Here is a 26,588-nt window from a genome sequence, read left to right as displayed (position 1 = left end):
TAGTGGTATAAAGTATGCCGAAGTACAGAAACTTCTTCTGGCCTCAGAAGCTGGGGTGAACAACCTGGCATGCCTGTTCCCATCATGTCCTGTTGATGATTTCCCAGAAGCATCTGGCTTTCTTCCAGCCAAGGAATGCATATGTATGGATGGAATCCGTGCTTTGGAGATTCTAGACATTAGAAGGGCAGCTTCTGCTGCAAAGCTGTATCTTTCTCATCAGCATAAACTAAACTTCCTCTCCTTTTTCTCCCTGTCCTTTAGGTGATGACCTGAAAACATCATGTCGGAGGTCCAGGGAACTGTTGAGTTTTCTGTAGAGCTGCACAAATTCTATAATGTGGACCTCTTCCAGAGAGGGTAATGCTATTCATTATTGGTGTTTGATATAAATTTCATGAATTGGAAACAGAAAGTGAAGCCTTGAAATGAGTCACTCTCCATGTTTAGAGGGCACTCATAGTATCAGTTGGTGGGCGAAGCAACAAGGTGTGTCCATCATTTCATACGCTGTTAGTGAGCTTTTGGAAGCACTGTGGGAGAAGAATGCAGACAAGGTGGATGAGATCACACCACAGACACATTCTTAGATGCAACAGCACCCATCATCTGTAGCAGGGGCACCTCACCTTGGGTTCCCAGATGGTTTTGTACCACAACTCCCATCATCCGCCACCACAATAGATGATGGGATTTGTATTCCAAAAACATTTGGGGATCCAAGGTAGGGAACCCCTGATCTATAGGTTGAGGTAATATGTATGAATACTAGTGGGCCCGGGCACAGAGCATCTGCACCTCTACTTGGGTCCAGCCATCCCCCCACCCATTCCAGCATGCCCAGCTTTCTGGCTGGCAGGCCAGCCGAACAGCCGCTCCCCCCCTGCCGCCACCCCCCTGGGCCAGGCCATCCTGCTGTCACCTCCGGATGGCCAGGCTAGCCGCTGCTTCCTCCGTGCGGCCAGGCCAGGGCCCGCTGCCAACACTGCCATCTTACCCCAGTGGGCAGGGCAGGGCCAGGCCATCCCGCTGCCCCCGCCTCCTCCTCCCAGCTGGCGTGGCTTCGCCAACCGGCTGGCCACTGTGCACCCACCTCCTCGACACTGCTATTATTTCTCCCCGCTGCCGCTGCCTCCCACCTCCTCCTCCCAGCCGGTGGATCTTCTCCCGCCATCTGCCCACCATCTCCCCACCTCTTAAGGCCTGCGGGGCTTTGCCCGCTGGCCGCCCACCTCCGCCTCCTCGCCCCCACCATTATTTCTCTCCGCTTCAGTGCTGGAACTCTCGTGTGCTCTCTGTCAGCCACTCACTTCCTCCCCCTCTGTCAGCCAATCACCTCTTTTCTGCCACGTCCCCACGCATCCCATCTTGGAGAATTAATTATGTAGATAAGAGGGGGATCTTCTCCTCTATACATAGCCTATATAATGTGAACACCCTCAGGAAACAGCACCAGTGGGTGGACAGATAAAAATGTAAGCAGTTATTTGGGATTGCAGTGACAGTTTGAGCTCTGTTGAATCACCCATAGATAGATAGATAGATAGATAGATAGATAGATAGATAGATAGATAGATAGATAGATAGATGAGTGGGTGGGTGGGTGAATGAGTGAGTGAGTGAGTGAGTGAGTGAGTGAATGAATAAATAAATAAATAAATAAATAAATAAATAAATGTTTCTATCTATATCTATAAATCTATCTATCTATCTATCTGAAACCTAAGGCTACCAGCAATCATTCAAATGTGACATTTCAAAGCACCAATCAAACAAATGTGACATTTCAAAGCACCAACGTAGTATAGTGGACAAAGTACTGGATGTGGTTTCACATCCTGAGGAGCCGCCATCTGCTGAGTCAGACCATTGGTCCATCTAGCCCAGTATTCTGTATGCCAGGCCTGCTCAACTTAGCCCCCCCCCCAAGCTGTTTTTGGACTAAAACGCCCATAATCCCCAGCCACAGTGGCCCATAGTCAGGGACTATGGGAGTTGCAGGCCAACATCTGCAGGAAGGCCAAAGTTGAGTGGCAGTCACACTCCCAGGTCTCAGGCTGGAGTCTTTCCCAGCCCTATCTGGAGATGCTTTCAGGGATTTAACTGGGGACCTTCTGCATGCAAAGCAGATGCTCTACCACTAAGCTACAGCCCCATCTCCTTGAGTAGCTTACTATCTTTCAGACTAACCTGCCTCACAGGGATGTTGTGAGGATAAAATGAGATAAGCCCATGAACGCCACCTTGAACTCTGGAGAGGACAGCTGACATACAAATGTGATTATCTGTACACTCATCCAGTGTTTATGCCTGTCAACAACCATACACTATAGAAGGTTTGTGGGGAGGATGTTTGTCAAGCTCCAAAGGTTGAGCATACATAATACATTTTTTGAAAGGAAAAGCACATTTGAAGGTTTCCTTTCCTCCTCCAAATTTGCTCCATCACATGTGATTTAATGACTGAGGACTGGCAAGCCTCTGGTAAAGGCTTCTGACATTCTTTAACAAACTGGGAAATAAAGTTATCTGTGCCTACCAGAGATCAATTAATTGGTTTGTTTGCTTGTGTTAGAAGTCTTCATTCCAAACCTTTTATTCTTTAGACATTTCAATAGTTAGGGCCAGATCTGTGTGCACTTTTGTTAAAGCATATAAAAGGCCCACAGAGAAAAATTAATTCAGAGTTACAGCAATCAAGAGGATTCCCAAATTCTTCAGATTAAATATTGGACTTCAGGTTAATTGTGAATAGACCAACTGACCTGACCATGAGCAGAATGCAGATATAGTGGAAGAAGTCCTATGTCTTATGAGGAATGCTTAAAGGAGCTGCTGGAGAGGTGTATTTAGTCAGAAGAAGAGAAGGCTAAGTGGGAATATGACAAACATCTTCAAATATCTCAAGGGCTGCCTCATCGAAAGAGGAGCAAGGCTGTCACTGGAGGAACTGTGCTGCGGGTGGATAGGGCCAGTTACTCTCCCCCTGCTAAATAAAGGGAATCACCATGTTAAAAGGTGCCTCTTTGCCCAATTAGCAGGAGTAGACTTTAGCAGCAATTTCCCAACTGTAAGAGAGAGCCCTTAGATAGGGGCACAGTGAGTCTGCCTCACACATGTGGGCTTTTCTACAGCAGTGGTTTTTTGGCAGAGGCTGGAGGGATGTCTGTCTGTCAGGGATGCTGTCAGTCTCCTGGATTGAGCAGAGGGTTGGATTAGAAGACCTCCAACTGTGGTGTAGTGGTTAGAGTGTTGGACTGTGGTGTAGTGGTTAGAGTATTGGACCAGGACCGGCAAAACCTGAGTTCAAATCCCCATTCAGCCATGAAACTCACTGGTTGATCCTGAGCCAGTTACGTATCTCTCCACCTAACCTCCCTCAGGGTTGTTGTGAGGATACATAACCATGTATCCCACTCTGGTCTCTTTGGAGGAAGAGCAGGATATAAATGTAAAAATAAAATAATAATAATAATTCTATGCTTCTGTGATTCTATGAATGATAGCAGGAGTCTATAAATCTATTAAGGAAGCTGATCATCAGAGTGTATGGCTTTCCTTCAGTTTGGAGTCCAGCTTGCTTCAGAACTTTCTGCAACTCGTCACAGAAAAGAATGAATGAATGGAACATACATAGGAAGCTGCATATACTGAGTCAGATCATTGGTCGATTTAGCTCAGTATTGTCTTCACAGACTGGCAGCGGCTTCTGCCAGGTTGCAGGTAGGAATCTCTCTCAGCTCTATTTTGGAGAAGCCAGAGAGGGAACTTGGAACCTAGATGCTCTTCTCAGAGCAGCTCCATCCCCTGAGGGAAATATCTTAGAGCAGGGTTTCTTAACCTTGGCCCCCCAGATGCTTTTGGACTACCATCATCCTCAGCCACAAAGGCCATATCTGGAGATGATGGGAGTTGTAGTCCAACAACATCTGGGGGCCCAAGTTTAAGAAACCCTGTCTTAGAGTGTTCACACTTCTAGTCTCCCATTCAGATGCAATCAGGGCAGAGCCTGCTTAGCTAAGGGGATAAGTCATGCTTGCTACCACAAGACCAACTCTCCTCTCCAGGGATCAAAGCTTGAGACTTTTGAAGTAATGGCCAACATCAAGACTGGCACAGTGCTTGTGCAATGAGCAAAGTTGTGGCGGTGCAAGGTGGTCATATACAGTAGATGTGCAAAGTTGTGGGGATGTTTGAAGTTACACTTCTGCACACTTGTATAAGGGCTTCCTTCAAAATATATGAGGAACAGGCTTCACAGCAGGAGGCTAGAGCCTAGCACATCTGGCTTGTGCAATATCCTTGCAGAATAAGTGCTATTTCACTCAGCAACCTGGCCTGTGAAATATCCTTGTGCTAGCATGCAAAAGTAGCATTAGTCTTAGAGAAAAGTTAAGAAAAATGTGGGAAAGTCTCCAGAACAGGTTTCCCAACTGGTGGTGCTCCAGGTGTTGCTGAACTACAATCTCTGTCACTCCCGGCCACAATTTATTGTGGCTGGGAATGGTGGGGGTTGTAGTTCCGCAACATCTGGAGGAGCACAGGTTGAGAACCCCTGCTCTAGAACCCAGGCTCTTAGCATATGGCACACCAGTCCTAGAATGTGAACCTGGAGGACACTCGAAATTGTTCTGGAAATGCAATATCCATGAGCTTAACCTTTAAGCCCCTGCCTGGCCTGACAAAATGTTAAAATAGGTGGCTAAGCTTTAAGAATTGGATGTGGGTAAGCCACTGATTGAATCTTCTGTTTGGACTTTATTTCTAGCTTCGAAAGCAGGAGTCTGCACCGTTAGGCAGCAGAAAATAAAAGCTCCGGCCCTTTCATCCCCCCAGTTCTCTGACAACCACATGAACAGGCTTTCTTAAGAATGCCTTTTATGCGCACCTCAGGAGCTCATGCCCTTCTCGGCGCGCCATGGCAGCAAGGCCTGTCTTTTATTTGCTCTTGTGATTGCATTCTTATAGCAAGCTGCCCTTTCCTTCCCCTTGTGGATGCTTAGCGAGCAGGAGAGGGAAACAAAGGGAGAGGGGAACAGAAAAGAAGAGGAGGCTGAGCAGAGTTGGAAGCATAATAGGGGAGTCAGCAAGAAGCCTTTGATTCCAGCCTGGCAGGGGTGCAGAACCGAGAAGAAAGGGCAGAAGCATTAAGACAAGAGCCAGACACGGCTGCCCTGGTCGCAGGGGAGGTGCTGGTGAGCAGCAGGAAGAAGGGAGGGGCAGGGGGCGATTCTTATATTCCGTTTTCTCTGAATACATATTTACTTGTTTTAAGAAGATCTGTAAATTTTGCCTGGGTATTTGGAAGCTCTAGCCCCGGAGTTTTCACAATTGGGTCCCCAGATGATGTTAGACTACAACTACAAGTTGCCAAGGCCATTGTGGCTGGGGGTGATTGGAGCTGTAGTCAGACAACATCTGAGGTCCCAAGTTTGAGAAACTCTGTTCTAGCCTAAACCTGCATAGGCCTGCTTAGGTCATCAGGTCCTCCCTACATCATCATCTTTCCCCCATTTCAATATTTCAGGATATAAATGGCATCTGCATGGTTATGAACCTTTTTTTAAAAAAACAACAACTGTGTAAATAGGTGAAGGTATTGTATCAGAACCAAATAGAAGCTATGAGAGGGAGGGAGGGCGGGAGAAAGACAGAGAGAGGGGGAGGGAAGGAGGGAGAGAGATTGAGATTTCGTTTTTGAAACCAGGAGGAAAATATGGAACTACTTTCAATTTTTTATATATTACTGGATCCGGCAGCTTTGTTCTATTCCCCATTAAAGGCCCAGCTGCCTTGCTAAGGGGACTGCTGGAACTCATCCAGACTTACCTGTTGTTCCTGCTAAATTGTTGATAACTCTGCAGGCCAGGGTTATTTTTTCCCTTTCCTGTGAGCAGAGTAAACACTTCAAAAAGTACATTTAGTGCTGACGAGAAATGCCAGACTGACAGCCCCGGAGACTGAAGTCTCCTGTTTGCCATATGATAAATGCCTCCTGGAGAGCTGCAGTGCAAGTTTCCTTTGCCAACATGACTCAATCATCATTTGCAGGAGGCCCCTCTGTGAGAAATGAAGGGAGTTTGCTCTACACAGGGTATTTGCAATCTTGGCTCCCGCTCTGGGTGCTCCAGGCTGCCAAGGAAATTTCAGGGGATGCTGCAAGCATGGGCAGGCAGGGGGGCATACCCAAAGGTGAGGCTTCAGTTAAGGGATTCGTGAAAACACCCTACATCCCTTTTAATCAACTGCTTTTAAATTACACATGTATGTATGTATTCGATTTCTATACTGCCCTTCCAAAAATGGCTCAGGGCTGTTTACACAGAGAAATAATAAATAAATAAGATGGATCCCTGTCCCCAAAGGGCTCACAATATGAAAAGAAAGATAGACACCAGCAACAGTCACTAGAAGTACTGTGCTGGGAGTGGACAGGGCCAGTTACTCTCCCTCTGCTAAATAAAGAGAATCACCACGTTAAAAAGGTGCCTCTTTGCCAAGTTAGAGTTTCCTGTTTCCTAGCTTGAGAATTGAAGTCATGCTGGTGAGTAGTAGTGGTGTGCACAAATGGTTTGGCATGGAACCAGTTTGCCTTGAACCGAGTCAGTTAGAAGGTTTGATCATGGACCGAACTGGGGGCGGTTCAGTCCACAATGAACTGAACCAGGCCCTGTTCTGGTGGACAAGCTGAACAGGCAGCTAGTGGGTGGGGGTGGGGAAAGAAATGTAGTTAAAAAGTATTGTGGCCTGAACTGCCAAACCAGTTCAACTGAATGGACCACACTGGCCAGTCAGTTCGATTGTACCGGTTTGGTGCAATGCGGTTCAGTTCAAATTGTTTTGGAACGAACCGAACCGAACCGAACTGCGGTTTTTGGTTTGTGGACACCCCTAGATCATGAGGCTTGCTTTGCATATCTGGCAAGTATTATGGTCCTCAGAGTTCTTATCTGGCCCACATTTAATCTCATTAAGAGCAAAATAGAGGGGATGAGGCTGTAGTTCAGTGGTGGAGCATCTGCCTGGCATGCAGAAGGTCCCAGGTTCAATCCCTGGCATCTCCAGATAGTGATGGAAAAGACCCCTGAGCCTGAAACCTTGCAAAGCCACTGCCGGTCAGTGCAGACAATACTGAGCTACCGTATTTTACGGACTATAAGACGCTACGGACTATAAGACACACCTTAATTTTAATCCAGTTTTTCAGAGTTTTAACATATTAAACTGTTAAAACATATAAGACACTCCTGAATTTTGGGGGATATTTTTCGAGGAAAAAAGTGAGTCTTATAGTCCATAAAATACGGTACATGAACCAATGGTCTGACTCAGTATAAGGCAGTTTCCTATGTTCTTATCAAATTCAAACCCTGCCTTCCATCCACCTTCTCACCTTTTTGCTGCTATAGCAGTGTTGGGAGACATAAAGGAGGGTGCTCTCTCTCTCTCTCTCTCTCTCTCCCCTCCAACATGGCATACTGCTAGGACTGTGAGCCGAGCTGCAGGACTCCAGGCAAAGTGTCATTTCTCAGGGGTGTACGTTTCCTGCCCCCAAAGTAATTGCTACTGTTCTTGTCTGCTAGCAACTATCTCCGTCAGTGGTTACATTTTCAATTCCATTAGAAGCCAACGTCTTGCTTGTTCGAGAACATCATCATAAAATACCTCATGCACAGCCAAATGATTATGCTAGTCTGTAACGAACTATTCATTTCACTAGCTTCTGCACTTGAGGGGTGGGGGACACAATTATACTGCCAAGAAATAAAGGCATACATCTTGGCCCAGAGATTAATGGATATTCCTAAGCACCAAAACTGGATGTCGACTGATGGAAGGATTGACTTGCATTTAATAATTGGCTGCCTTTGCAGCCGGCACTTTAAGTAATTAAAGTGCCAAGGTTTCCAGTCTAGAATGCTATACATTGAAATTTAAGAAGACAAAACCATAAAAAAAAACCTTCAAAAAGCCGAGAGTGCAAAGGATCGCTTTGGGAAAACTGGAACTAGCTGCCGAAACGTTTTGCTTCACTAATCGTTTATTGGGCATTTCACCCAAGTAGGAATCTCCAGAGTCACGACAACATTTCATCATTGTTGTTACAGTGATGTCATGCCAAACAGTGGTTTGCCATGATATGAACAAGCCTCAAAGGACCCTCCAGTTCCTGAACCTGCTCGTTCCCCACCCCTCCAGTTCTTTTCTCCCTTGAAACAAAACACAAAGGCCTTTCAAACAATCATCTGGGGGTGGTTTGGGGGAGGGAAGAATCCCAACTCTGAACACCACATACAAGCAGAAGCTCCCTTAGTCTCCCCCCCCCCGACAATTAGGCTGGTACACACTTTGGTATGGAGAAAACAGAGCTCGGTTCAGCAAGGATCCCACAATGAATTGCATACACAGCATAAAAACATAAGAACATCCCTGCTGGATCAGGCCCAAGGCCTATCTAGTCTGGTATCCTGTTCCACACATTGGCTCACCAGATGCCTCTGAGAAACTCACAGGCAAGAGGCGAGGGCATGCAGCAGTTAGGTAGTCATCAGTACAGCAGCACCTCTCCTTTGACAGACCACTCAAGCCACAGGAATCTATGATAAAGATGGCTGCCAGTTGCCCAGGACCCAATTTTAGCAACAATCTTCACACATGAGCAGCAGACCAAGGTACGGGGGCTCCCCCCCCCACACACAACCTGGATTAAGACCTGGGTACAGAAGTGAAGATACCCTGTTTTTAGCGAGCTGGGTTTCCAGAAGTTACGTGGGTTCACTAACACCTGCAAACCTGGGCTACATGCCTTATTAGCATCCTTCTGCAACACGTGTATATGGTGCTACAATTTGTCATTTCAGCTAACCAGCAAACAATAGTTTACACTGTGATTCCCCATGGCAGCTGACATCATTGCCAAATACTCTGCACCCCCAAAAGGAGGGAAGACAGCACTGCCTTGTGGCTGCTTGTATCCACTCCAGGTTCAGTCAGGGCGAATAGCCCATCTGAGCAATGGACATTGTTATTGAAGCCTTTTGCAGCATAGCCGGCAGCAGCAGCAGCCAATCGGGAGAAGGAGTGGCAGGGAGGTATCCTGCCGCCCCAATTATTAAAAGAACTACGGGCGCCGGAGGGGGAAAGCGGCGGGAGGGGTAAGTAAGCCCTCCCCCCGCTCTTAAAGGAACCCCCCCCAGACCAATCACCCGAACCCCGAACTGCCCATGTCCGGACCGTTCCGGAGGCCTGTAGAATGGCCTCCGGAACGGTCCGGGCTCATCACTAATGACAAGCAAGAAACATGCCATGCTTCCCAATGACATCATCCAGGGTGTGGTGGGATCTGAAACAGGTTCAGATTTAGGTAAGGCAAAAAAAAGGGGGGGAGAGAAACATCCAATCCCAAGCCTCTCCACAGATTCCACCTATTACTATCTAGAATGTGATGGAAACTCAGGAATTGGTTTTGTGTCAGTTCAGAGTTGGACAATACTCCAATCAGCCCAATTCAACATGTGAAGGAAGAGAAGGGGCATGGACATCTCAGCCCCCATCCAGTGTACCGTCAACTAATTATGGGGGGAGCAGTTAATCTGAACTGCCCCTCTATGCACAGCTCAAATACTAGTATTTGGGATGTCGTAATATTTAGGAGTTTTTGAATGATGCATCGAGTTGTTCAGACAAAACTCCCCCCCCCAAAAAAAAATTAGGAGCTGGTGTGTGTGTGTGTTAAATTAATTGTTTTTAATTGTTTTACATAGCTTTTGATTGTTTTTGTCTGGTTGTAAGCTTCCTGGATATTTTATGATTTGCAGTATAAAATGTGTGTGCACATGTGTATACTAGTAAACTTATTCACTCGGCCTGTGCACGTTCAAAAAATGCGATTTAGATTTGGAGTCTACCTGATCCAAATTTCACAATATTGGATTCCGATTTTATGGCCTCTGGCAATAGCAGATATTGGATCAGATTCAGAATTAAAATCTGAATTCCAAATTAAATTTGGACTTCCCCCTCATAGTGCTCAATGGGGGAATTAAAAAAAACTATCAAAACTCACCATTTGGACCTAGAACCTTGTAATGTGCCACCCATGTGGGGAAGGACTCAGGAGTTCAAGGCCCCATGTAATGAACTTGGTCAATCCTCTGATTTCTGGTGAATTCTTGCAAGATTTGTCAGATATTATTAAAAGTGGTGAAACCTGGCTTGTTTCAAGCCAGAACTTTACAAAACCTTCTGTAACTGAGGACCCCCCTTGGACCATAATTCCACCAGTGTGTGGATGAATATGCCCTTTGTCTTAATGAAAAGGGGAACAGCATACACCCTCCCCCCCCTTATATTTCCAGAATGGATGGGCATACACTTATTAAATCTGGCACACATGAAGTCCACATTGGCAGGACTCTATGTAATCTCCTCTCCCCCACCCCCAGCTATTGGTCAATGCCCTGATTATTTGGTGAATTTTTGAAAAATTTCTTTAAAAATGGCAAAAAAATTGTGAAATCTGGATTGTTTCATGCCAGAACTTTACAAAAAGTTCTAGATCTGAAGCTCTACCTTGGACCATCATTCCTCCCCCTTTTGGAGGAAAGAGACATTCCTTTGATCATACATTAATTGTTTTTCTCTCCCATTGCACCTTTTAATCCCTTAATGGCTAGTAGAGAAAGTGATAAATTCTTTCTGACCACAAAACCAGAAATATTCAAAATACTTTCATTTTGACTGACTATGTGCTTCTGCAATGGCGAAGAATGAAAATATATCTATATCTATATATCATCTATCTATCTATCTATCTATCTATCTATCATCAATCTGGTGCAATTTTGGATAAAATCTGAATTTTCAAATCAAAATTTGCATAGACCAAGTATTAACGTCTTATGTTTCTGTTACTTTTGCTAGCTCTATGGAGTCTTCTGATTCATGATATCACGAGGAGAGCTGGTCTTGTGGTAGCAAGTATGAATTGTCACCGTAGCTAAGCAGGGTCCACCCTGGTTTGTATTTGAATGGGAGACTACATGTGAGCACTGTAAGATATTCCTCTTAGGGGATGGGGCCACTATCGGAAGAGCATCTGCATGCTTGCTTGCAGAAGGTTCCAGGTTACCTCTCTGGTATCTCCAAGATATGGCTGGTAAAGATTCCTGTCTGTTACTCTGGAGAAGCCACTGCCAGTCTGTATAGACCATACTGAGTCTGGGTAGACGGTCTGACTTGCTATAGGGCTTTTTTTTCCCCCAATGGAAGAGTTTTCTCCACATTTTCTGGAGCATTAATAAATTTTGGAGGGAGGCTGGTTGGATTTTTTTCAGTCTGTGTGAGGTCATGAAGCTATCTGAGAAAACAGCATGTTTCTATCTTTCCTGGTTTTATCTGGGAATTTGATGTCACTCAGTCAGTGAGTCAATGTGGGCTTGTAATTTGCAAGCATCTTAACTCTTTCTCTTACTGTGACTCTAGTCCTTTTGTAGCTCTATGATGTCTCATTCCCTGTGCTTTCCAATGGGAGAGGTTTTTTCCTGGATTATCCAGGACTAATGACTAATTTTTCTGGGATTTTGCGTGTGTGTGTGTGTGTGTGTGTGTGTGTGTGTGTGTGTGTGTGTGTTTGGTAGTCTGGGCAAGATCTGGAACCTATGAAGATGTGAAAATGGCATGTTTCTGTCATTTGTGGTTTGGTATGGGAGTTTCATGTCAGTGAGTGAGTGAGTGAGTGAGGCCAAAGCAGCTCTATATTATAGATACTGTATGAGGTTGTTTGAAGCCACCTAATGACCCAGCAGGGAAATGACTAGATTAGCACGCCAGAGGTTGCCAATCTGAATCCCTGCTGATATGTTTCCCAGACTATGGGAAACATTTATATCGGGCAGCAGTGATATAGGAAGACGATGAAAGGCATAATCTCATAGTGCGCGAGAGATGGAAATGGTAAACACCTCCTTTATTCTACCAAAGTCAACCACAGGGCTCTGTGGGCACCAGGAGTCGACATTGACTCGACGGCACACTGTACCTTTATGAGGTCATCTCATGACCAAAATTGCTAGGACTATGGAAGGCTGAGGGGAAAGGCAGGAAGATACCTTCTTTCCCCTACTTCACTGCTGCCCATGTGTCCATACGACCTATGTGGTGGTGGATGTCCAAAGTGGGATCAGGAGGAGGAAGTCCTCCCACATCCCACAATGCACCTTGTGGGCAATGGAGAGGGTTCCTCTCCATGGCAGCACTGTACTTACTACTGCTCCCAGAAACCATTTTAAGAGCCCTTGTGGTGCACATGCACAAAAAGTGAGACAGGATGGTCTCATTTCCCCTCCTCCTCACCTTTTGCCCATGTAGCACATCTGGGCTACCCGGGTCTTCAAAAGCTGCATGAGGAGGCCTCACAGTCTCCCAGACGACACGGGCTGCTTGGGCAAGCCCTTTCCTCACGAAGCAGCTCGTGTTGTGTGAATGGGCTTTATACATATGGGGAGAGATTGATTTCATTAAGCATTTATTGTTACTCCAGACTTATTCTTTCCCCCCCTCCCCACCCACCTTGGATTTGGCTTCTCTCTGAACTTGCTGCCCTCCTACATGTTTGGGGAATAACAAGTAAGTGTGAACGGGAGTGATCCGTCACTGGCAAGTGGTACAGCTTGCTGTCAGAGTGGAAGAGTAGCGATCTGTCGGGGTGATGACACACTGTGATCACAACTGTGTTTCTCGTGGCGTCCTGGCGGATGATAAATTCTTCTGTGTCAAGACAAAGTGCTGGTTTTGCCTTTGCTCTCTTTGAAGCACCAGCCTGTTTAACACAGAGAGTTATAGATACATGACAGCCACACACAGACTGCCCCTGCTCTCCATTCAACAAGTACTTCATGGGCCAACTGCTTAGATTCCATTTTGCTATTATACTGCGTAAATTTGGCAAGGCGGCCCTTTTATAAAGCTGAAAGAAGAGCAGGTCTAACTATTAGGTCTGAAACTGTTTTTTTAAAAAAACAAAAAGTTCTAGGTAGGACGTCAGCGTTAATTGACTAAGTAAATCCATGGATTAATTAAAATGATGATGCTCTGCTATATGTAAGCCTTGACTAATGTCATCTCCTTACTTCAGCTTCTCTTCTTGTCTTAGCCTGGTGCCACCAGAAATTAGAGTTTTTCCTATCACTGGGGTGATCTCTCTCTCTCTCTCTCTCTCTCTCTCTCTCTCTCATCTATCTATCTATCTATCTATCTACATTTACATGACACCCATTGATGTAAGACCCCAGGTTTGTGTACAACAATCTAATCAAACAATCATAAGATTTCATTAAAAGCACACTCAGAATCTACACACACAGCTACAACCAACCCAAAGGAAGACAGAGGAGTGCTATTTATTCACCAAAGGCCTGAATAAAGGGGCAGTTTTTGTTCATTCATTCATTCAATAGTACATTCATTCAATAGTATTCATTCATTCAATAGTATTCATTCATTCAATAGTATTCATTCATTCAATAGTATTCATTCATTCATTCATTCATTCATGTATATTCCATTCCATTCCATTCCATTCCATTCCATTCAGTTTAAGTCAGTTTATATACCATCCTTGCTAATGTGGCTCAGGGCAGTTTGAAGATTGAAGTGAACTTGAGATTCAAGTGGCTCTTCAATCTCGTCTGAAAGATTGGGAGTGAGGAAGCCATGTGGATCTCCTCTGAGAGCAAGTTCCAGTCTGGGGCATTCACCAAGAAGGCCCTGTCCCGCATGCTGGACAAACGTGCTTTGACAGTTGTCACCATGTGGAGCAGAGTCTTCCTAGCAGACCTAGGCAAATAGTAGATTCAGCTGGGAGTAGGCAGTCCTCAAGGTGCCTGGGGCCCACATTTCTGGGGACTTTAGGGTAATAATCAGCATCTTGAATTGTACCGCTCACATCCTCCAGGCACACCACCCAGTGGGAAATGCGATGGTTGCCTGGAAGAGGAAGAGATGAACTCATCTCTTCTACTCCTCTTTGAGTATGAGATGACCCTGCTCTGCTGCCTCCAACTGGTGCCCCACACCCATTTCTAAATGAGAGAGTTGCCTGGAGGAAAGAGAAGAGCATCACCCCTTTTAGCCCGCCCCCCCCCCCACATCAATGGAGCTAAAAAGAAGAGGAGAAAATTCTGTTCTGCTCTTGCTGCATGCACAAACACAAGTGATTGCTTTTCTGCATGCATTTATGGCTGTTGTGTTTATTCAAGATAACCCCCTCCCAATCTTCATTTGCTTTAGCATAAGCTAGCATTTGACTGGGCAATATCTTATTTTGCACACATATTAACCCAAATCAATTCCTGTTAGAATGATCATGTTCTCTGAGAACAAGAAGAACAGCTGTTGGAAGATCGCAATCCTTGAACTTTGCCTGTGGTACTCTTGAATTTCCCGAATCATCAAGTAAAAGCAAAGTAGCACATGAACAATGCAATAATGAAGTAATTTATTATTATTATTATTATTATTACATTTATATCCCGCTTGACATCTAATCAGCCACAGACCTTAAGCTGTCCCTCTCAAGAAGACACAGCCTTGGAAAGGCATTTTTTACATGCTCAACCAGCAGAGCTGAGCAATATCTGCTACCCATCCAACTATCTTTTATTTATCCTAGGCATACCTGTCACAAATCTCATGCATGGCAGCTCTTATGAGAGTTCATGAGCAGCTGCTAAGGATGTTGGCCACTGGGAATGGGCGGGCAGGTGGGAAGAGGTGGTGGGCCAGCTTTCCAGCCAGCCTGGCAGCCAGAAACCACAGGCAGGAGGGGTGAGAAGAAGCAGGCTGCTCCCGCCAGTGGGTGGCTGGCCAGCGGGAGCAGGCAGCGGTGGCAGGTAGGCCTGGCTGTGAGGAATTGGGTGGGAGGGAGGAGGTGGCAGGCTGGCTTTCTGCCAGAAACTGCAGGCAGGAATGGGGGAGAAGCAAGGCCGGGGGGAGGAGCGGGCTGGGTAGGGGGAGAAGAGGGCCAGGCAGGCGCTGATGCTCTTTGCCCAGCCCAGCTAGTATACATATAATTCTCTAAGACGTACCTGTGGCTAATCCCGTGCATGGCAGCGCTCGCGAGAATTCACGAGATTCCATATTCAGATAGGGAGGAGGAGCCTGTGAGAGGAGGAGCACCATGGTGATTGGGCAGTGGGGATTCCATATGCAGATAGGGAGGAGGAGCCTGTGATGGTTATGGTCAGTTGAAATGCAACTGTTACTGGTCAGAAGATGTTCTTGATCATAGAGGTGAGGAAGATAGATAGATAGATAGATAGATAGATAGATAGATAGATAGATAGATAGACAGACAGATAGATAGAGGGCAGGGGTTTGCAAAGAGAGGAGTCATGAGAGAGGAAAGAGCCCCTTCAGGAGAAGGAGGCTGCCGTTGTGTGAATTAGATGAGGAAACAAGATGAACAAGATCTGAACTCAGGAAGGAGGAGAGAGAGGGAAAGAAAAAAAATAAGGGAGGGGAGAAGACAGAGGGGAAGAGCGAGTGGCGGAGAGAGAAAGAGAGAGAAAGAAGGGAGGGGGAGAGAGAAAGAGGAAGGGTGAGGGATGGGCCCAAGCCTGTCAGCAGTCTGAGGGGAATGAGCGGCCCTGGCGGTGCCTATTGGCAGCAAGGAAGGGACCAGTCAACTACTGCTGCTGTTTGAGGCTACCGAGGCCATTGGTGGAGGGAGGGAGGCAGGCAAGGGATGGGCCCGGGCCGGTCAGTGGCCTGAGGAGAATGAAAGGCCATGGTGGTGGCAGCAGTGAGGAAGGGCCTGGTCAACCTCTGCTGCTGCACCTCTGGGGATAGGGGGCTGCAGCTTGGCCAATAGGCTCCAGCAATGCTGCAGCCACAATCAAGAGGGGTAAGGTCAATAGAGTAAAAGGATGGAGGAGTGACCAAGAGGGGTGAGGGGGATGAAAGCAACTGGATGGAGGAGGAGAAGGACTGCGGCTCAGGTGAGGGTGGAGAGATCTCTGAGGTGAGGGAGGCTGTAGCAGGGAGTGAAGGGAGCAATCAAGTACTCGCACACAGATGCTCTGCGCGGGTTAAGCTAGTTGTTTCTTAATATCACAGGAACTTCAGTGTGAAGATCTGGCTGCAATACCAAGTGTGACAATATTATAATTTTCAAAAAGCTAATAAAATGTATTATATGCAGATTCATGCAAATATGATAGGCAGATCAATGGACCAAAATCATGTTCAATTAATTAACATTTCTTGGTTAGGTTCCAGCCCTAGTCCCAGGGCAATATTGGCTTGTGCTTGGTAGCCAAGCTCCAACCAATCATTATAACCAGGGTGGTAAAGGAAGGCTGATTGTCTAGCAACACAAGAAAAAAATGAGACGGGGCTCACTTTCAGGAATCATATCGATCTCTCAGGACTGTAGCACATCTTCCAAGATGCAGCTCCTGTGCATCTTGTGGAGGACCAGATTGACTGTGCAGCTCAGTGTGGAGGATTAGATTTGAGACAATTAAAAAAAAAAAAGCAATGGCAGTGGGGAGGAATCATGCAGAAAACCATAGGTGACAAAATGTATTCTTCTGTAAAACAATAAAGCCTACAGGAGCGTTACCCTCATTATTGGGACCAACAAAAGGAAGTACTTTTTCCACACTGTGCTTCTATGGAATTCTTTGCCATGGGATGTGGTGTGGCCACTAGGTTGGATGGCTTAAAAAGGGGCTTGGATGCATCCACAGAGGACAGGTCTATCAGAAGCTACTAGTCTGGTGTCTATAGGCCACCTCCAGCCTCAGAGGCAAGATGCCTTGAAATACCAGTTGCGGGGAGCAACAGCAGGAAAGAGGGCATGTGAGAAAAGTATGGTTTGCATGCTATTCCCCTTGAGGTAAAGGCCCTCCAGCCTTGAGGCTGTAGAGAGGGAGGCAGAGGGAGCAGGAACATTGTTTTTTCTGCCTTTCCTCTGCCCAAGGTAGACAGGAGAAGGTGGCAGAAAGGGAAGGTGGAGGCATCATATGTTTTGCCAAGTGCTTTCTTGCCCTCACATTGAATGCCAGTGAATGCCTTGCAAAATCCACATGTTTGACTAGAATGCATGCAAATCACTGAGAGAGGCTTGTACATCCCTAATTAAATTCAGTCCTTGCTTGGGAGGCTTCTGTTCGGGTTGCGGATATCTCAACTGAAGCTGCTTTTCAGCGTATGCTGCTTCAGTGCACACAACGATAACTGACCTCTTGGAATTAAAAAGATTGGAAATCATTGGTGTAGCTAATTTATGTCATCCCCTCTGATCTTTAAATTGCTGGATGAAATGTGTGTGAAACAATGGTGAGCGCAGGGGATACAATTTTTGCTTCTCAGATAAATGTTAGTGCACACATTATGATTGTTTTAGCATTACTGATTGCTACATTTTAAAAGAACATTATGCATGGGGGCCCTTGGAAGAAATTTTGCTAACCAGAATTTCCCAAGGATATCTTCCAAGTGTTTGTCTCAAGCAGGAGCCTTCACCATATCCTCAAAATGTCGTTTGGGATAAATTTCTGTGTCAACTCTATTCCCAGAACTTGAATTAGCTGAGATGTTGGGTCCCCAGACGTTGTTGGACTACCACTCCTATTGTTAGGGATGTGCAAATTGATTTGGATACAAATCGATTTGTACCCGAATCTAGCTGATTCTGGTGATTCAGAGACAAAACAAATCACCCCTGTGGTCCATTGGCTAGATTTGGGTACAAATCAAATCACGGCTGATTCGATTTGAATCAATTCAGGTTTTGGAACTGTACTATTAATTCCCCCAGATTCCCAGCTTTCATATATTTTTTAAAAAAGCTAAGCTCTAGCTCTTATAGAAGTGGAGTTATGGAGCAAAATGTGTGGTCACTATTTTTCAAGTGTTCGGATTCTTTTCAACAGTGCCAATTGTCAACTGCCATGTGCCAACTACACCCCACTCCCACCCTCAAGGCAGTGGGGTACTACTCAGTTTAAGCAATGGGTAGAGGCTACCACCCAAATTGCAGAGGAATTGGACAAAGGTCTGATTTTTGGTGAATTGTTGAAGGTTTAGTGTCTTAGGGGCAGATTTGGGGCATAAAGCAAGATCTGGGGTGGAAGAGTGTTGTGAGGTGTTAGTGCCTAATGGGTGGAAGCTACCACCCAAACTGCAGAGGGATTGGGTGGGAGTAGGGTGTAGTTGGCACATGGCAGTTGACAGTTGGCGCACTGTCGAAAAGACAGTCAAAATGAATAGAAGAAATGAAGGTGTGTAATGAATCCTCATAAGGATTCATTGAGTGAAAGTTATTATACACCAAAGAATCCGAACACTTGAAAAATAGTGACCACGCATTTTGCTCCATAACGCCACTCCTATAAGGGCTAGAGCTTAGCTTTTTTTAAAAAAATGAAAGCTGGGAATCTGGGGGAATTAATAGGACAGGACTGAAACCCGAATCGATTCGAATCAAATCAGTCGCAATTCAGATCCTAATCGAATCCAGGATGATTCGGATGTGTTAGATTCGGATCCAAATTGAATCAGGGCTGTTTCGATTCGGTTACAAATCCGAATTGCACACCCTCACCTGTTATCTCATAATGGCCTTTGACCATTGTGGCTGGAGATAATGGGACTTGTAGTCCAACATCTGGAGACCCAAGGTTGGGGACCCTTGACTTGACTATGTGGAAAGTTTCCCCCCAGTTACAGACTGACAATAGAGCATCCAGTGCTGGTGAAAGTCAGATGACTTAAGACAGGTCTTACTGGATCAGACCAAAGGTCTATACCCAACATCCCGAAGGGATATGCACGATATTCAGCTGCATTCAATTCAAATTTGATTTGATTCAACTGGAACCATTTAAAAGAGTGGAGATTCATTTGAATCAATTCAAATTTGCCCAAATTTGAATTGAATTCAGCAAATTTCATGCACATCCCTAACATCCTGGTTCCTACAATGAAAAGGTAAAAGCCTCTAGGAAACCTACAAGCAGGACCAGAAGGCCACAGCCTTACCTTGGCTACTTCCCGCCCCTCGGCCTGCTATCCAGACATAGACTGCTGTTATATACTGCAGTTCCATTTAACTTTCAAGGCTATAAATATAAGGAGAGCCCTTATGTTTCTGACCAGAGGTCTGTTCAGCCCAGCATCCTACTTTACACAGTGGCCAAACAGATTGTTTTGGTTCCGGACTTGTTTTACACTGTTTATATACTGCTAAGACCCTAAACAGAATGGAACAGAATAGCCTGTATATAAGAGCGTGTAAAAAGGTTCCAAATAAAGTAACAAATATTCTAAACAAAGCAACAGCAAAATGAAATAAGGAGAAAATGATCAATAAAACAGCTGCAGCATTAATCATTCATCAGATATATGTCATCCATCACTTCTGAATACTTTAAAAAGGAAAAAAAAATGCTTCCATCAGTCTCTGGAAGTATAGCAGGAAAGAGGATGCATGGATCACCCTTGAGAGGGGGTTTCAAAGCATGCAGGGCTGTGATTAAGAAAGTCCTGCTCCTGATGGAAGCTAAGCTAGCCTCTCAGTGAGGAGGGATTAGGACATTTGCTTTGGATATAAAAGGTCCCAGACTCCGTTCCCAGCAATTCAGTTAGAAGGATTAGACAATGGGGGAGACCCCGAATAACCACTGCTAGTCAGAATTGAAAGTACTGGCATAGATGGACTAGTGGCACCAATGGTCTGACTAAGAATCAGGCAGTTTCATATGCATATGATGCCACAGGTGTGGGTAGAGCATACATCTTCCTTAGGGAAGAGGCATTGCCAGGGCTGGACTGGGCCTCCGGGACAATTCCCAGTGCTCCCTATGATTGATTGAGTGCACCTTCCTGCTGCCCAGCCTTCTGCCTCCTCTCCTCCTCCTCCCCTGCTGACCAGAGGCTGGCAATGCAGAGAGCTCAATCCAAGCACAAGAGTCACTCCAGAACGACTTGCCCAACGTGCTGCTACAAGGTTGCACCAACAGGAAGCGCGGGGGTTGGTTGGGAAGGTGGTCACTCTCCCTACCACCCCTCTCTTGCTCTCTAGTGGGGCTTGCCCCCAGGGATCTGGCAGGGGCAGGGCTGAGGTCAGAGGTAGGTGGGTGTGGTCCTGATTGGTGGAGGGGAAGCCCCACTCAGCTCAGTGGCAAGCCTGCTTGGTGCCCGCCGGATGCCCTGTCTCCTCAGAAGGAAGGCTGGCTCCCAGGACAGGGAGCACGGGATCGGGGCCTTTGTGAGGGGGCTGCTCCCCGACCCCTCTCTTTGGGCTACCTGCCTACCACAAAGGTAAAACAAGCACTGCTGAGAGTGGTGGTGGAGGCCTTTCTCCTCCGACCCTCTCTGGGCATACTGCAGGGGCGTAGCAAGGTTGGAGTGGGCCCAGAGACAAGATTTTAAAATGCCCCCCCCCCAAGTCCAGGGCCTCCGCACACCCCAGGCCCCCAAGGATTTAAGTCTGATATTCCAAAATAAGTATGCTGCCTGCAAATACATTTCACTGAATACACACACACACGTCACAATATATAGTGATATACATTGAGTACTATACATTTGTATTACTTTTAATGCCTAGAACACACTAGAAAGATGAATGATTAAAATGGGCCCCTCGCTGCAGATTAGCAAAGGAGACTTTCAACCATGCAGGGTGAGCCTATGTTTGTTTTCTCAGAATTCTGAACAAATTCAGTCAAGTTTGATTGCAGGAGGTTTTTCACAGGAGGCTTTTAAAGCCCTTTAAGACACATCTCCTCTGGAATGGAGGTGCTGCATTCACATGTTGGCCAGATTGACCCTGAAGTCCCTGCAAGTTATTGGGGAGCAGTTCACACACAATAAAAATAAAATAAAATAAAAGCACAAGACATGCTTCACAGTTCTCACTCAGACCTTCTGGGTTGCAAAACAACTTGAACATAAGTGCATTTATAAATGAATGAATAAAATAAATATAATACTGTTTCTTCCAGAAGTTTTTGTAATTTTCTGCCATGAAACAAGCCACTTATAGGACTTTTAAGAGTTTTTTTTAAGCCAGCAAATTTTCCAAGCTGTTTAAAAATAAATATTCAGAGACTTCTCAGTCCCTCCCCCCCATATCAAAGCCCTATGGCAAGCAGATGCCTATGTATCCGGGTGGGGGGGTGGGGAAGGTAACCACAAAAAGGAGTTCACACTACCTGGCAGCAGGGGGTCTTCTGCTGCAGAGAACAGTGGAGGCCTCTCTGGCTGCCTCCTCCTTCCTGGCTGGCTTGGGCCCTACTGGAGTTCAGGCTTCACAGAGGCCTACACCAGAGCTCCGTGGAAGCCCCGCCCACCCGCCGATCAGCTGAGAGGCGGGAGAAAAGGAGCTCTTGGCAGCGTGTCTGCTGCTCGATTGCCGGCCAGGAGAACAAGCTGGAGAGACGGCGAACAGGGCAAGTGGCTGAGGGGCCTTGGGGCTGGGCAGGGGGCAATGGGGAGTCACGTGAGGTGCCTCTGGGGGGCCCCTCCAGGCAGTGGGGCCCCCAGACAACTGCCTCCCCTTGCCCTATCGTTGTTACGCGCCTGGCATACTGGGAAGTGTAGTGTTGCCACTTTCCATCCTGCAGCCGGGCGTGGAGAGGCTATCCTCTCAGCCAGTCCCATAGAGGGCCTGGCGGGTGGGCGCTGATGTCACACTTGTGCAGCCGCCCTGCTTCTTGGATGAGTTGAGGCCAGCCTGCTGCTCCAGTGTGGGGCTCTCAGGCAGGGAAGGGAGGGCCACTCCTGACCCTGACAATGCCGACAGTCATCTGCTGCACCCAGTGCACCCTCATGCGAATTTGTCGAGCATCTCCTGAATATCCAGGATATTGTTTTAATTGTGTTTTAGTAGTTTTAACGTTTAATTGTCTTTGTTTTAATGTTTTAATCTTTTTATTTGTTATTTTTATTATCTTCTTGTAAACTGCCCAGAGACTTGAATTTTAGACAATATACAAATGTGTCAAATAAATAAATAAATAAATAAATAAATAAATAGATATTTATTCCTCTCACTCAAAGTAGAAAGAGCGTTTTCTATATTGAAGCTTCTTAAACAAGACTGCGTCCCAGTTTGTCGAATGAAAATCTCGGGGCTTTTTTCCTAATGCAGTGTGAGTGAGACCATTTTTTACAGTTGACGATGACTGTTTAATCAATAAAGTGTGTGAAAGAATTTCTGAGATGAGGGGTCTTTTATCAGTGTAGTCACTTCACTTTATCTTTACATGTTTATGCTGTTTTAATATGTGTGATGTTCAAGCTTGTATTTACAATTATCAATATTTTTTTAAAAAGTATTGAAGTATTTAATCTATATATTTAATTCCCCTGAATGAGCCTTGGAATGTGAGTCCTGGCACCCAGCTGATTGGCTGAGGTGCACCCAGGAAGATAGGTCCTGCAGCAGTGGCACTCAGCCCGGCAGCCAGGGCCCGGCCCGGGCTGGCCGGAGACTGGGGCAGAAGGTCGGGGGGAGAGGTAGCCGGCCCCAAAGAGCACACAGATTGTCTGTGCGGGGGTTGGCTAGTTAATTTCTTAACACATAAATCCAAATTATTTTCTTAGCATAGAATTGTGCATTTTAAATAGTTTTAAGTGATGCTTCATTTGAAATATTTAGAGTAATCTATAAGTATCAGAAAACATAGAGGTCAGATATCAAAAGTTAACATGGGAAAAAAATCTTAAATGAAACCAAAAAATAGTCCCACCCATTTCTGTTCAAAACCTGGCACCCTCCCCACATACATCCCCCCACTCTCTCAGTGCCCCAGTCCAGCCCTGGGCAAAGCTCAATCAATCCATAGCATCTGCTGATAAGTAAAGTGTGCTGTCAAGTCATTGTCAACTCCTGGCTCCCACAGAGCCCTGTGGTGGTCTTTGGTAGAATACAGGAGGGGTTGGCCATTGCCTTCTCCCAATGCAGTTTGAGAAGATGCCTTTCAGCATCTTCCTATATTGCTGCTGCCTGATATAGGAGTTTCATACCAGTGGGGATTCGATCCGGCAACCTCTGTCTTGCTAATCAAGTCATTTCCCTGCAGGTAGGATTTGGAAAAACCCTCCTATGAAACCCTGGAGAGCTACTAGCAGTCACTGTAAATAATATCAAGCTAGATGTGTCAATGGTCTGGCTCAGCAGAAGGCAGCTTTGTATGAAATCTGCAGAAAAGCTTCAAAAGAAGATTTCAGGTGCTTGGAGAATGTATACAGGAAACCTAGGCGTGAAGGCAACAATCTCCCCCGTGGATCCCAGGAATCACCACAGCACTTGCGAAAGATTACTAGTCCATTTAGTGTGGATGTTCAAATTCACTTTGAAATTTCACTTTGGGTGAAATCTGATGGCTGCCTTCACAAGTGGGTTTGATTTGTGCAGGTTTGGGGTAGTATACGAATATGCTGAATGAATAAGTAAAATAAATAAAATTTGCTTATGCTAAGAAGTATGGCAATTTCTCTGATAGCATTCTCATTTTCCAAATCCTTTTTCTCTAGGTATTATTTGGTGCATGCCAGTCTGAAAGTCCCATCCAGGATTCCACATCGATTGTTCACAACTATTGTGGAACAAACAGGTGAGAACACAAATTAAGTGAGGGATGGTCTGCATTGGAGTAGGTTTAACCTGGTTTGAAAGGCTGGGTCAGAGTCTCGGGAGGATGTCTCAGAAAAGAATATGCATGTTAACACTGAAATCTGGAGCTGGATCTTGATCTGAAAATAATACCACGCATAACACAATATGTGTAGTCCACATGTAATGCTAACTTGGCAAAGAGGCACTTTTTAATGTGGCGATTCTCTTTATTTAGCAGGGGGAGAGTAACTGACCCTATCCACCCCCAGCACAGTACCTCCAGTGACTGTTGCTGGTATCTATCTTAAGTTTCTTTTTAGATTGTGAGCCCTTTGGGGACAGGGATACATCTTATTTGTTTATTTTTCTGTGTAAACTGCCCTGAGCCATTTTTGGAAGGGCGGTATAGAAATTGAATTAATAATAATAATAATAATAATAATAATAATAATGAGATTGCACCCCACCTTCTTATCTAGGGTCTTCTAGATACCAGTAGTACCTCAATTTTGAGTTGTAAGGATAGCTTGGATGAGTTGTAAGGGTAGCGTTGATGATGATGATGATGAGAGGCCTTGTGGGAGCAAGCATGAATTGTCCACTTTGCTAAGCAGGGTCCACCCTGGTTTGGATTGGAATGAGATACTCCATGTGTGAGCGCTGGAAGATATTACCCTTTAGGTATGAGGCCACTCTGGGAAGAGCACCTGCACACTTACATGCAGCAGGTTCCATGTTCTCTCCCTGGAATCTCTAAGATAGGGCTGAGAGAGACTCCTGCCTGCAAGCTTGGAGAAGCTGCTACCAGTCTGTGTAGACAATACTGAGCTCGATGGACCAATGGTCTGACAGTATATGGCAACTTCCTATGTTCTGTGCGATGATGATGATGATGATGATGACGACGACAATGGCATTATGATGATTTATATACTAACTTTTCAACAAAGGTTTACATGGCAAAAAGAATGAGAATCTTGTTCCCTGTCCCCAAAGGGCTCATAACCTCAACAGAAAACACAAAAGAGACATCAGCAATAGGGATGTGCACAAAACCAGTTTGGCCTGTTTGCTTCAATTTCAAACCCAATTCGAACCAGAGTGGGTAGGTTCGGTTTGGGTTTTGCTCAAACCCAACTCGAGCTAGTTCTAAAGGTTCTACATAGGTATAACAGGGACTCAAACTGGCCCATTATTCCCTATGCAGAGCACCTAGGGGTACAAACCTAGGGTGGGTTGTAGGCAACCCTGAAGCAACCCCAAAGCAGACACTCCTGTGATTTTAAATGATTTTTTTTTCATTTCCCCCATAGGGAATAATGGGGTTTTGAAGATGCCCCAACTGCCTCTCCAGGGTGTGTGTAGGCACCAAAGTGGGTTTGGGTGCTAGGCAGGTATGTCCACAATTCTCCTGGGAGCTCCAAGCTGATGGGTTTTATGGTGTTTAAATTTTTAAAAAGATGTTTGCCTCTTTCAATGCTATGAATAGGAATCCCTCCCCCATTCCGAAAAAGAACAGTGTGTGACCTGACCTCCTTAATTGCTGTGAACCCTCTGTGAACTCAGAGTTCACAGCAATTAAGATCAAACACTGTTCTTTTTCTGAACACTAGTCCTGCCCCTTTCATCTTACATCAGATTCAGGAGTGAGGCCAATGCCCACAAGAGGGTCCATCCTTCTTCCAGCCGGCAAGAGAGGAGAGGGGCATGCTTCACGGCCCCATCTGTTGAGTGCTTGGCTTGCTGTCTGGTTGCAGGAAGAGGTAAGGAGGCACCCCAGGAGCCTTGGGGGCTTCCCAGACCCCCTGGGCCAGCGACAATGTCCCCCTTGCTCAATAGTCACTATGCCCCTAATCCTATGTTTATTCAGGCTTACAATCCAATATATACGATCCAAATGTTTCAGAGACGAAGGTTTGGGCAGTATACAAGTTAAATGAATGAATGAATGAATGAATGAATGAATGAATGGGGGAAAGAACAGGTAAGGAAGAGGGAAATAAACCTTTTCAGAACTAACATTTTCAAGTTATCAAATGACCTCTGAAGAGACATTCCTAGAAGAGAAGGAGCCAAATGGAAGCTGGTCCCAGTTGAGCTGATGGAGTGGGATTCAGCCATCCTGCCTCTTGCTCTGCTGCAGCCAGGTGGCATGGATGCCTGTGTTTACAGCAACAAGGTTTGGCCACTGTGGGGGAACAGGATGCTGGACTAGATGGACCTTGGGCTTGATCCAGAAGGGCTGTTCTTATGCTCTTCTGCCCATGAGTACATGTAATGTGCATTCAGAAGCTACCTGAACAATCAGAGGAGCACATCTGAGTTTAATGCACAACCAGCAATGATTCAAAGGAAGCGGTGTGGAATTGGGATGGCACAGAGCAGAGATCTCCTTCTGTCTCTAGAAGCAGAGCGCTGTGTCCTCGACTGGCAAGCCCACTGATCCTTCCACAGCTGGGCATTTGTTCTTCCACCACAGAAAAGGATGTAAGACCTGAAATGGAATTTGTAGCATGAGGCACTTACAGGATTAGCGGTTGATTTGCATGGGAACAATGCAGCCGAACAAGGATGCTAATTGCTTTACAGGGCTGACTTCAAAGCAGGGATGGCTTAAGCCATTAAAGCTTTATGGGCATGTTCTTGGAAGTGTGTCATAATTCATTCCAAGAGCTTGGAGGAAGGCATTGATTAATACGGTTATAGTTTAAGCTAGATGGAATGGGGTAAGATGACATGGTTGCTTTATCCTGAGTACCACGGGTCTGTTTGAGTTTGCAGGTACCTTAGATAGGATTGACATTCATGATTTAATGGCTTTTCTGGTGAGGGGACCAGTACCCATAAAGAGAACAGGGTATGATCTACAGCCTCCCATTTTCTCTACATTTGTTGTTGATGAAGGGGGTGGGGGGTCATTTTGGCAATTATCCAAAAGTGGCTGAGAATAAATCCT

The 26,588-nt window shown here is 45.7% G+C and overlaps 1 protein-coding gene and 1 non-coding gene across 5 annotated transcripts in view; both read left to right on the top strand.

Annotated features, from left to right (window-relative positions):
* Positions 1 to 26,588, top strand: part of FAM135B (family with sequence similarity 135 member B) — a 215,353-nt gene that overhangs the window by 71,988 nt on the left and 116,777 nt on the right. For 3 of the 4 annotated variants that reach the window (XM_053247997.1, XM_053247995.1, XM_053247996.1), the window contains 2 exons: positions 265 to 360; positions 23,551 to 23,630. In XM_053247997.1, the coding sequence (XP_053103972.1) occupies positions 284 to 360; positions 23,551 to 23,630 (157 nt within the window). In that variant the 5' untranslated portion in view covers positions 265 to 283. Of the gene's footprint in view, positions 1 to 264; positions 361 to 22,144; positions 22,164 to 23,550; positions 23,631 to 26,588 lie in introns of those variants that run through there. The other variant, XM_053247998.1, reaches the window with a different exon arrangement.
* On the top strand, positions 6,987 to 7,064 carry TRNAA-GGC (transfer RNA alanine (anticodon GGC)). Its single transcript has one exon. It is a non-coding gene; the product is annotated as a tRNA-Ala (tRNA).

Source organism: Hemicordylus capensis, chromosome 4 (assembly GCF_027244095.1).
Source record: "Hemicordylus capensis ecotype Gifberg chromosome 4, rHemCap1.1.pri, whole genome shotgun sequence".
In the NCBI taxonomy this organism is placed as follows: Eukaryota; Metazoa; Chordata; class Lepidosauria; order Squamata; family Cordylidae; genus Hemicordylus; species Hemicordylus capensis.
Note: the sequence above shows the minus strand (reverse complement) of the source record. Positions and strands in the feature narration are given on the sequence as shown.